This window comes from Opisthocomus hoazin, chromosome 1, assembly GCF_030867145.1.
Source record: "Opisthocomus hoazin isolate bOpiHoa1 chromosome 1, bOpiHoa1.hap1, whole genome shotgun sequence".
Taxonomy (NCBI): Eukaryota; Metazoa; Chordata; class Aves; order Opisthocomiformes; family Opisthocomidae; genus Opisthocomus; species Opisthocomus hoazin.
The window spans coordinates 140,902,050-140,914,094 of NC_134414.1; the positions used below are offsets into that span (position 1 = coordinate 140,902,050).

Genomic DNA, 12,045 nt, shown 5'->3' on the forward strand with positions numbered 1-12,045 from the left:
TCCTCATAAACCTTCCATTACTGTCTTTTGCACTTGTTTCTGTGTGGAAAAGCTGAAAAGCTTCTAACTTGAGTTTGTGTGACGGTAATTCTGAATATATCTCAGTAGGTCTCGTATTTTTACCTTCTGTTCTTCAAACGAAGTAAGTAGCTATTCAGTAAATAGCCAGATACTAGCAGCTTTTAGATTGTTGTTCATATAAAGCAGGCAATTCACATTTTCATTTCTCTACATTCTGTTTCCTTTATAAATTTGCTACTGGACTTTTCCTCAACATACTTTGTCCTCCATATCAGGAGCAGTCCTTCAAGTTGGATAGATACATTTCAGTAACTTTTTACTACAGAGCAGAAGAGGTGTGCACAAGTAGCACACTGAAACTGCTGGGGTGTCAGCAAATGCTCATTCGAAAGGCTCGTGCTGGAACTAGTAATAGGTTTGGCCGAGACTGGCTTCGTTTAGCGAGCACACTAATCCCAGCAGTGTCCACAGCAGCGTCCTCAGTGCTGTGAGGCTGCAGCAGGACTTACTGACTTCCAGCAAGCTGAGGGAGATGGAGATGTGGCTCAAAGCACAGGCAACTCAGTTGCAGAGCTATCCACTATTGTGCACCTGTGATTTGAAAAAGGTGATGTCTCTGTCTGTGAGTACACGTGCGCAAGGTTGTCTGTCCGGTATGGGGGACACACACAGTGAGAGTTTGCGGTTTACAGTCAGGACCAGTTTAAGCTTGCCTCTCACAAATAAAGCCTTAAAAGTTTTGCATGTCTTATGATAAAAAAAGTTTTTCTCTGAGAATACTAATAATGCTCAGGCATGGCTTTTGTGAAGAAATATTAATTATTGGTCTCCAGTGTTGACTAAATTGTTATGAGAGCTGTGCCCAGATCCTTGCTTATGTGGCCATGAACAACTTAGTGCTTGTTGTGACAGTATTTTTAATAGTGTGTTTTTAATTATACCCTTCCTGGGGTTGGACTAATTTGGCAAAGAGGGATCTTCACTTGCTTAGCTGGTTATTGCCCTGTCTTGTACCCTTTGGCCACAAAACACACACTTCTTTGCAGTGTTTGCATAACTGGGGAGAGGGAGGGAGTTATTTTTTATGAACTCTTGATTCTGTCTGTCTCTCTGTTCCTGCTTGTACTAACTGGTTTTGTCCATAGGGTTAGCAAACTAGATTTTTTTTAGTCTGAAATAGTTTGCTGACCAAAAAAAGTTACATTGTTCAGACAAATTTTTGTCCAGTAGTCCATCTCTGTGTGTTTTTTTCTGCATCTGAATCACGACCAAGTCTCTTAGCCTTGTCATAACTACCCAAAGCCCTATCTGTTGTCTTGTCAATCTTAAGTCTTCCTTATTTTTTCACTTCTTTATATTGATGAGTTTAAAAACAAGACTTCTGCTTTCACATTTAAACGCCATGTAAAAGGAAGGGTTCAACTTTTTGCTAAATTAATAGATAACTTCTTGCCTTTGTTAAATGAATATCAGTAAAACTGGCAATTAGTTGAGATTAAGACTACATTTATCTTAAAGATGTAAGGTCAAAGGATACTTTTTAGGTTGGTTTTTTTTTTGGTTTGTTCTTGTTGGTGGTGGTGTTTTCCCAAAATTTTCTGCTCTGATGGAGATTTTTCCACTTCTCAGAGTATATCCTTATGTGTTGGGTACCAAATGTAGTTCAGCAGATGCTTGGAGTTGAAAATGCTGAACAAGATCAGCTCTATTTTAGTGCTTTGAATAGTAGTGGCAAGCTTGGTGTAACATGCATCTACCTAAAACAACAATTCTAAGTAACTGCACATGCTATTTAGGAGAAAAGCAAGCTTCTGTGGTTCAAAACAGCCTCAGAGCTTCTTATTTTTCAAGGCTTGTGCTTGGATTTTTGGGGGCAGATCTGAGCTTTGACTTTCTAGCTGAACAGGAAGGCCTCGGTGCTGATACAAATTCTGGGGATATTTTGGGTTAGGGAAAAAATTATTTTTGTGCGTAGGTAGCCAAGTCTGTGCTACTTGGATAGTATGAGAGATGCAGGTTTTCAGGTGACAGATCAGTGTGACTTTGTTTGCTGGACAAAGGTTTCAAGTTTAAACTTTGAGGGGGCATACTGGGATTGCCTGAGAGAATGCAAGCTTACAGTTCTCTTGACAAAGGTTCAGTCTCAATTTACTGCACGTTTCACACCTACTAAAGTACTCAGCATCAGCTCACTGAAGATTTTATTGGTAAAATGGAAGTGGAAACATCTTCAGCCATCGCAAACCATCTTTGCAGTATGTTTTTTGTCCCCTTCTGGCTCCTTATACACATTCATGTATACCTACTTTTTCCCAGGTGAGAAAATGGTGCAGATGAATGCTGCTTCTGCTCAAAGGGTGGGGGCATACCTGGGCTGGATCTGGAGTAATGCCTCCAAAGAACAGCAGTAACAACATCCACCATTCTTCTTCCCCACAGAGAGCAGTCCAGCTCCTCACGGTAACTCTGAGACAGCTAAAGGCAATAGGAATGAAGAGACGTGTGTATGCGCATGTGTGGGCACACGTGTGTGTGCTCTTGTACCCTCAGGTGACAAACCTCAAGAAACTTTCCAGGTTAGCTTGTGTCTTACTCTGAGCTCCTGAGGCCTCTCCAAGTGATCATTTTTGTTCCAGCTTCATCTCCCCCAGCTCGCAATCTGTCTGTCATGACTCACACACTCTCTGGCTTTGATTTAGACTCCATCTGCTTTCTCAGCCAGTCAGATCCCAGTTCTTCTGTAACACACCGTAGGAGAAGTGTGGGACTGGGGCAGAACATGTATCTGTATTCGGGGGAGAGGAGGGGGAGGTGTACTGACTCCAGCCTCAAAGTTTCTCCTTGTCTCATCTGTCTCAGTGCGAGCATTTGGCCAAGCTGCAAAGTGTAAGTCTGTACTTGCTAGTACTAAGGCTGGGGCTGACTTGGAGAAACTTGTCCTTCCTGAGGGTGTGTGGACCCTCAGATCAGATTTGGTCTCAGAGTGTTGCCACTCACTGCACATTTATGGATTTTTAACAGGAACATCCTTTCTCCACTGCTTATTCAAAGGATTATCATAGTTCTCTGAGAAAAAATAGCAGTTGTTCTGCCTCTTCTCTGCAGGCAGGGGAAGGTGACACAAAGGTAGCAGGGAGGCTATGTGCTAATGACTGGCAGCCAGAAATGTGCCACAACCCTATGGTGTGGAGGCAAGCATCTGGTGTGCGCAGGAGACTTGCCCTCAGATCACTACTGTCTTCTCACAAGGGCAGGGTGACCCTTGGAGGACTGAGGATCACTTTGGCAGGGAAAGGCTGTCCCCACTTAGCTTATAGAGGGGAATCAAAGACAACAGAGAGTTAGTGGGCTCTGAATTCCAGACAACAAAAATAAATCTCTCCTTCAACAGACTAGCTGGGGAGATTTCCCTCTACTATAAGCTTGTGACAGACTCTCCCACTTACGAGCATAAGAGAGGAATTGGTGCAAGGTCAGTCACTGGAATTAAAGCCAGCAGAGAATTTTCCTAGGGAGACTGGTTTAGAGGTAGCCATATTTTGTACTTGCTCCTGAGACAGCTTATGAAACTGGTCACCTTGAGTTACGTAATGCTTTACTAATATCCGGAAAGGGGTTGTGGCCCCACATCCGGGAGAATACCCCCAAGAACATATTCTCAGAGCCTGGATTTCTTCTCTGTTGCTGCTAAGTGGAAACATCCAATGGCAGCTTGGGACTGCATCCAAGTGCCATGACCCACCAAAAATATGATAGAAAGAAGAATGTTAGAGAAAAGCTGCAGAATACACAGAATTTGATTTTTTGCCTATTTACTGAGAAAACCTCACAAGGACAGTGCGTTAAACGAAGCAGCATCTTATCTTTGGATGCTAAGGTTCTGCATGCATGACACGAACTGACAAGACATCTTTTTGCAAGATACAGGTCAAGATCTGCTCCAGATTTAGAACTGGAATAGAGAGGGATGCTGCAGACAAGAGTTGAGGTCTTTGCTGTTAGTCACAATGGAATCAAGCTGGCAAAAGTGAGAGCTGGAATTCTCAGATCTGAGGTATGCAGAAATATGTGGAAAGTAGGCAGGGTAGAATTACTAGGAAAGAGAGCAGGAGTTTTCAGAGAGAAACCTGTTTTCAAAGTGTAGAAAATGTGGCTTCCCTCTGCTATATTTCTTGGCAGCCTGCTAACATTCCTTTCTTTATTTTTTTTTGAGTTCTTATATTTTAAGACTATAACTTTGTAAAAATTGTGAACAGTGATTCAGAGAGACAAACACAAGTACTTGAAATACAGGTGCATACATGCTGTTTTACTCCTCTCCCTCCAACACTGAGGATGCCCCTACTTAAGATTTTCCCATTCTATTTAAAAATTCCAGAGATGATGGGAAAACAAAGAGGCTTTCCTCCCTTCCAGTGCTTTGCTTAGAGCCCTGGGTGAGTTCAAGACATGAGACATAGACTGAATATTTTCCTCCCACCAGTTTTGGGGCATGGCTCGGCTAAAGAACAGAGGAGACTCTCCTAACTGTGCCCCCATCCAGGAAAATCCCAGAATAAAAATTGAGAAAGAGGAAAAATGTTTTACATGGGAATGTTTGGGGGGGTGCAAGATAACAGCTAGCGAAAACGAGCTGCAGCAACATGGACAGGACTGTAGTCAGAAGCAGCAATATGCCTAGGCTGGAGGTCTGGCTGTGTTTACATTGGTGCATGCAGGCCAGGTGTGACTGGAAGGATGATACCAATGGAGAATGAGAAGAGCAGCTCCTTCTCCACTTCCCACGTGGCAGATTGACCCAGAGCATCCTGACTGCGTCCAGCAGTACTCATGTCCTTTTACAATCCCTTCTGCTGTGTTATGTAGACATGGCAGAAGCTTAAGCTTTATGAGCCTGCCCTTAGCTGCCTTGCAGTCTGCGTCTGACTCCTGCACACACCCGTATAGTCCAACAGCCTAATCGTCTTTGCACGGAAAGGAAGCAGCAGAAGAAAGGGTCAGTCCGATGCCCCTTCTCCCAGCTGAATCAATCCTCTGTGGGGATTGCAAAGAACATCCAAAAGCTTCTCTCTGAGGAGCAAACACAAGAAGACTGGCTCAACTGAAGAGTGTGATGGACTACTCCTCTCACATCAGCTATAAGGGGACATCCTCATCCTCATCTTCATCCTCATCCAGGTCAGTGGAGCGCAGGCTTATGTCTTTGAGGATGTCCGAGATGTTTTCAGCAACTCGCCCTGTCAGCTCCATCTCCTCCAACTCAGTATCAGTGGCATAAGTAGAGCACGGGACTTCCCCATCTTCATGCAAGTGTGAGGGCTGGGGGGAGTGTGAGCAGGGAGGCAGTGGGCTCTCTGTGTCCAAGTCTGCTGCTGGCTGTGCTGCCACCGTGCAGTCGTCCTGCCGGCTCCACACCTGAGTGGCCTGGCTGACCTTCTCGCTGCTGATGGAATTCCGGTTGGTATCGCGGAAGCTGGCAAGGGGTGGGCGGAGGCGAACCCCAGAGCGTGTGGAGCCCTCTATTGCCTTCTGGAGCTAAGAGAAGAGAAAAAGCTTAGAGAAAGTGGATGAAAGGGAGGCTGACCCAGCCCTACCCAGCAGAAGTTCATCTACTGTCCCAGGTAAAGGGATCACAGAGAGTCACAGCTCTACCTCTGGGGCCTGTGGAGATCATCTTTTACACTGGTGGTATAATTTTTCATTCCACAGTAAATAACAAATTCCATGCCACTTTCAGAGACAGTAACAGCCGCTCAGTTAAGAGTCCTGTGTTCATGAAAAGGACGAACCATCTAACATCCCTGTAAACAACACCTGCTGCCTCCTCTGAAAGTCATTCCTCTACACGGCTTCCAAAGGGTTGACTCAGAAATCAACACTGGACTGAAAATGTAGCAATCACAGTTATATATATTCCCAGCTGGATCCTCCAGCACGCGTAAGTGACTGCAACGATCCACAGGACATCTGCAGTTGATTAGGAGGAGACAAAAGGATCTGCACTTACCTCTTCCAAAGCCAGCACTCCCCTCAGCTTCCCCATACTGGTTACATAGGCATGGGTGAGGCCCAGTAACGAGAACAACGTATGCGTCTATGAGCAAAACCACAAAAGATCATTTCAGGGACTTTGGAAACTGGTAACATGATACTTGGTGCTAGAACTGGGACTTGGGATTTAGAGATGGGAATCACAAAGGCACACAAGGCCCTAGTCATTCCAGTGAGAAACTACCTCATCCCTGCTCTTTTTGTAGCTAGCAAATACTACCCTTTGGTCATTCTGCTGTGCAGCCATAGTTGGGAGTGTGTCGCTGATGGAGAGCACATCCTCAAGGTCACTCCCATCCTCCATCTAGCAAATGGAGATTCACATGCAACACTCTGTGCATTTGGGGACTTATGCAGATCCTATTTCATTTTGATGCTGGAAATTAGACTATCATATAGTAATGTTCAAAGTTAGAACCTGCTTAGATTATTTATTCCAGTACTTGCCTTAACACTAGAAAATTTCTTTATTCCTGTTCCAGAATATTTCCTGTCAAAACTTAAGCTTGTTGCTGCTTATCCAGTGGAGTGGGAATACTGAGAACAAGTTAATCCCTTTCTCCTACAAAACCGTCTTAAAAAGACAGATATCACACTGCTATCAGTCGTCTTTTCTTTGGTGCAAACATGCCCCATTATTTTACTGTTCTCCATAGACCAGGCTTTCTAAAACTTTCAGCATTCTCAGTGCTCATCTATGGGGTATTTCCAGCCTCCGGGTGTTTTAAGCTGAGCCCTAGCTGGAGTCTACCTGTGACTCACATGAAGTCATTCTTTCACAGCTGGTGTTTGCCTTTTTTTTTTAACATTACATGAGACAGTGAATGTCATGTTGAAGTGTAAACTAGGGAAAACCTCATTTCTCAGGATAAAGACATTTTCATCATGATAAACCGTGATATTCTTTCTGTTGCCTCACATTTAGCTCTAACTAAGCATACCTCACATAGTTTGATTATTTATTCCTGCATTTTTGTGCATCTGACTGATGTTGACTTATCCGTTATTTCAGAGTTTCTCATTTGCTCATTTTTAACGCGAGGTTTGAAACTTTCCCCATTTGCAGTCTTCAGGTATGATTTCTTGTAATCCCTATATTCTCAAAGATAAGTGCTAGTGGTTTTCAGATTACTTCAGCCAGCCCTTTAGAAAACACCAGACTCATCTTAAGTATATGCTAACCTATTCTTATTTTGCTCAAGGCTGAGATCTTTCCCCTTTGATAACAGTAATTAATTAATTTTGTGCAAGGCAGATTCTCACCGTTCGTGTTAAATGAATATTGATAGAAAGATGCACTGTGCACTTTTGCTTCAGTAGACTGTGTTCCATTTCCATTTCCCAGTCCTCTTCTACTCCTGATATACTTACATAATGAGTGCTTTTATTCCCAGTCATCCTGTGCTAACTCTAGAAGTTGGTGATCCAGCTTCCTCTTTCCTTGTGCTTCAGGTCAATGAAGAGCCTATGATATAGGGTGGTTTCCAGCAACTTTTCTCATGCACTGAGGAACACTCTACACCCTGACAGAAACACCCTGAGAAATCCAGGAGTACTCATTCCAGTGCTGCACACTGACAAAGCAGGGTGTAAATCTCAGTGTAATGCCCCCAGCAGCAAGGCATACAGTGCTTCTGCTAATGCAGTGGCTGGAAAATCCTATGTGGTGTCCAAAAGCTATTTTAATAAATGTACTAAAACTTCTTATCATGTAGTCTTTCATTTTTGCAGGAGATTGGAGGTACACACAGAAGGTTATAGGAACAAACTGACTTCTGTAGCTGGATGTGTAAGTAGTTGGTGATAGCAATTGTAGGTTAATACAAGGAGAATAAATAAGTCATAGACTAAATTTGCAATGATAGCGTGGAGAAAAACAGTGTATGCCTCAGAGAGACATCTGCACCCACCTTGTGCAGGGAAGTTCTCTCCACCAGTTGGAAAGGGGAAGGGTCTATGCGGCAGCTGTCAAAGCACACGTTCTTGTTCAGCTCCTCCTGTTCCCAAGCATCTATCTGACACAGGAAAGAAGAGGAATCACTCTTACAGTAATCATCAGCGTTGCTGTCTTGTGTACCCAAACTAGTCCCATTCTCCTCTTAATGCTTCTTCCTTCCTATGTAGATCATTCGTCTCGCCCATTATGTCATATGCCTCAGGTTTCTCATGCCTTCCTTGCCAGATGTCAAGTCTATGGAAACAGCAATTCCAATACCTCAGAGGTTTTCTGAGAAGGTGAGGTTTTGCTCGTTCCTCCTTAAAGAGCGAGTGAACATCTTAGCTTTCCTTTCTGAGTGCATCTTCTCCTTGTCATTGCAAGAGAATAGTTCCTTTGTGTAAAAGATGAAGGAACATAGACCCACAGAAAGGTTTAGGTGAGGGGGCACCTGTGGAGGTGTCTAGTCCAAAATCCTGCTCACAGCAGGGCTGACTTCAAAGTTAGATCAGTCAGAGCCTTACTCAGCACATCTAGCAGAACAATCTCTTCTCTTACTGGGTGAGACTTGCCCACTGTGCAACTCTGAGAAGAAAATGGCCTTAGTTATTTCTGTATGTGGCAATCACAGAGGTTGTTGGAGTTCAGGAAGTATTGCAAGTGATAGGAAATGGGCAAAAAAAGCACTCAATGTCACTCCCTTTCTTCACCCAGTCGTACCTCTTCCGGCCTCATTGTGTCAACTTCCACTGGCTCCTGCACGAGAAAACACTGTTCAGGACAGACAAAGAACCCATAGATTCACAGACTACAGAAATCAAACATTTGCACAGCCTCCTCACCCTATGCAGTCCCCTTTTTGTTCCAAACAGTATATTATGGAGTGTTTAGGTTTTCTTGATACTCATACATTATAAGGTGTACTCTGTACTTCCTGTGCTTCCTTGCTAATGAAGATTGGCTATGGAATGCTGGTAGAGAAATTCAGGTGCCTAAACATGGTCATCTAGTACTGCTTTAGATGCTCTCAGATATCCCACATGGGGTCCAACCACTGCCCTGGAGTGGATGGGTCTCCCATAGGCTCTGTATGATATCCACCAACCCTGTGCAGACACCCAAGGGCATCTAACGTAGCACAAGGCAAAAGCATTTTTTGTTTTTTTTTCTGGCCAAAACTGTTTGCCAAATGGAATCGAACTGCACTTGATTCCAGTTAGCCTAAATAGCATTAAACTATTCACTGATAAAAAGACGCCCACACTCAGTCATGATGGTGGCCTTGACACCTGAGCATAGATGGCTCTTTAGGAAGATGCACACTCCTTGACAGTAATCACACCCTTTCTCCTTGGAGAGACTTCCCCACTGATGCTGTCAGAGTTCAGGACCATATGAGTGTCCACACTTTGGCCAAATGCTGAATGGCTCTGAGTAGTAGGTTCTATTTCCATTGCATTCCCTTCCCTCTTCAGGGTACTACTAGGCACTCTGTATCCCTCACCTGGACGGCACTCTCTGTTTGAAGTGGACGGTTGTAACGGCACAAGAGCTGCTGGATGAGTTGCCTCAAACTCCTGAAGGTGCCTGGAGGATGAAAACAAACACATGGATAAGAGAGAATAACAAGTGAGCGACAAAAATGCAAAGCCCCATGCCCATCTCCTTGCCCAGGGCAGGCTGGGAAATAATATGAGGGATATAGTATATGGTATATGGCAGGGCTGGCCCAGTCACAATCTAGCATTCAGTTTGTAAGATGGTGTCTGCGACATGCACAGTAAGTATTCCCATGTCATATCTTTTCCTCAAGGAGAGGAAACAAACCATTACAAAGTAGCCCTTGCAGATAATATTCATAGATTAGTGTCCCTGAAGAAAAAAAAAAAACAAAAAAAGCCAAACCAGAAGCAAGACTACTAACACAGCAAACAATCTGATAGAAGGGATAAACTGCTGTGACTAGAGGTCTCTGCAGTCCACAAAGAGAATGTGGTTTGGAGGAGGAGTATGGAAAGGGCAGGTGAGAATTTGGAAACTACTTTGAAGACAAAATTTATCAACAGCCTGAATGTGACAAGTTCAAAGGGATGAGAAGTCCGTGGGTTGTGCCAGCAGTGTCATGGTGGGAATGAAAAAGACTGCAGAATTATTCTCCCAGGGAGGACAGTCAGGAATCAGCAAAGAGGGTGAGAAGGGTTTGGTGCTGTTACAAAGTGGACAAGGCCGTGGAGGAAGGCTGGTCTCAGAAAAAATGACAGCTGTAAGCCAAACTAAAAATTATGGCAGAGAAAGCCTTGTGAAGTCACCCCTGCTCCACTTCCTCTTATCACTACGGGATCACACAGTACTAGCTTGAAGTAAAATGCCTCACGCACAGTCCTTGTTTTGATGCGATGCTTCTTCTGATTGGTAAGGAAGGTGGATGGCTGCCCTGGAAGCATAAAGTGGATTCTCCTGTGCCTTAGAGGCTTACTCATACGTGAATGGTGTTAAGGAACCAGAATGTGCTATATCCTATATGACACGCTAACCTTTGGGTGCATAAAAGCATGAGCCAGAGCCCTATCCTCTGTATTCATTCTCAAGACTGGGCTACACCTCTGTGCTTACTCTCTGCATATTTCAAGACACATAAAGGAAAAAAAGAATCCCCATCATCCTGCATCAAATATATACGATGTATGAATCAGAAATGAGCTATGAGTACAGCCTGGGAAGCAAAGCTAATATAGGCTGGGGTGGCACTCAAAGAACACAATATATCAGTATTTGTCCATCATATTAATGTAGCTGAAACAAAGAGTTGTGTGTCCAAGGGAGGAGCTGTTCGGTTTTGGAGATGGCTGAGCAACAGCCTAAGCTACTCAAAAAACAAGTACAGACGTTGAGCTGCTTTTCCCAGGGAAATTCATTCCTAGGGTGAAGGAGGTAAGAGATGGGACCCTTCCTCGCAGACTCTCCAGAAAATGTCTGAGGAGATGCTATGGCGAAGGATAGCATAGGGAGTACTGACAGAGAGTAGCCTGAGCTGGCCCACTTTTGCCACGCTCTCTGAGAGATCACGAGCAGAAGATGTTTCCAGGTAGGTTACACTGATGTTGAGGTGCATTAACAAAGTACCTTCAGTACAGAGACAGCAGAGAAAGCTCCTTCTCTCAGTCTCTGAGAAATCAGCACCTCGCACAGGCAGGTACACAGTTAGCATGAAAGCTTCCACAAGCTGGCTAGGATGTGGCTGAGGCATGCCAGAAGTTACCATACCTGGGAGCTGCTGTGGCTCCAAAGTTTCAGACATTTGCTTAAGAGGACCTGTTGGGCCATTGGGCTCCTCTGGGTAACTGGCAGTGGGACTTGGAGGCCGAGGCAGCTGTTACAGAAAGGAGAGAAAATAAGGTCCATCCTGTGTCATTTCTTTCTCAGCCTCTCCAAATGCCTTACTGCTTCTTAAGCAGTCTCTGTGTTGCAGTCTCTCTACTCCTCTCCCTCACCTCTCCTTTCTCATCTGTATCCTCATCCTCATCAACATAAGCAAAAGATTCGTGTTTCAGCTTTGGCAGGGTTGCCCACGGCCCCTTGCTGTGCCCATCATAGGGTGCCTCAGACAGCTTCTGCTGCATTTCTTTGTTGAGGAGCCGTCGCCGTTCTGGGCTTATGTGCCTCTGGAGGAGATCCTGCAGTTCAGATCGCTCTATAGAGCCCAGAAGGATCATGCTCTCTGCGTAACACAGAACAGAGAAGCCGTTCAGCCATTTCAAGGTTTTGAATGTCCCCTGCCATGCACTGCCCCTTCCTCTCCCCAGCCTCTTCAGAGTGCTTGGACTCGTACTACCTAGAGCTGGATGAGAGTCATTGACCAGCCCTGCTAGCTGCTGCAAATACACTGCGAGCTCACCAGCCCCGAGCCGTGCCACTGCTCAGCATTACGTCAGAAGCAGGTTCTTCACTTATGCAAGATCCCTCCCTGTTGTCACAGTTCAGTCCACAAACTTGTCCCATACCTCCCTTACCTGCTTTATCTGTTTCACTGCCCGCAC

The 12,045-nt window shown here is 44.6% G+C and overlaps 1 protein-coding gene across 3 annotated transcripts in view; it reads right to left on the minus strand.

Moving 5' to 3' along the window:
* Positions 1 to 2,214: 2,214 nt before the first annotated feature.
* CLCN1 (chloride voltage-gated channel 1) overlaps positions 2,215 to 12,045 on the minus strand; it is a 65,732-nt gene continuing 55,901 nt past the window's right edge. For 2 of the 3 annotated variants that reach the window (XM_075438844.1, XM_075438837.1), the window contains exons 17-23: positions 11,500 to 11,726; positions 11,273 to 11,378; positions 9,513 to 9,595; positions 8,729 to 8,764; positions 7,983 to 8,087; positions 6,029 to 6,115; positions 2,215 to 5,556 (exon numbers count right to left, since the gene is read on the minus strand). In XM_075438844.1, the coding sequence (XP_075294959.1) occupies positions 5,158 to 5,556; positions 6,029 to 6,115; positions 7,983 to 8,087; positions 8,729 to 8,764; positions 9,513 to 9,595; positions 11,273 to 11,378; positions 11,500 to 11,726 (1,043 nt within the window). In that variant the 3' untranslated portion in view covers positions 2,215 to 5,157. Of the gene's footprint in view, positions 5,557 to 6,028; positions 6,116 to 7,982; positions 8,088 to 8,728; positions 8,765 to 9,512; positions 9,596 to 11,272; positions 11,379 to 11,499; positions 11,727 to 12,045 lie in introns of those variants that run through there. The other variant, XM_075438851.1, reaches the window with a different exon arrangement.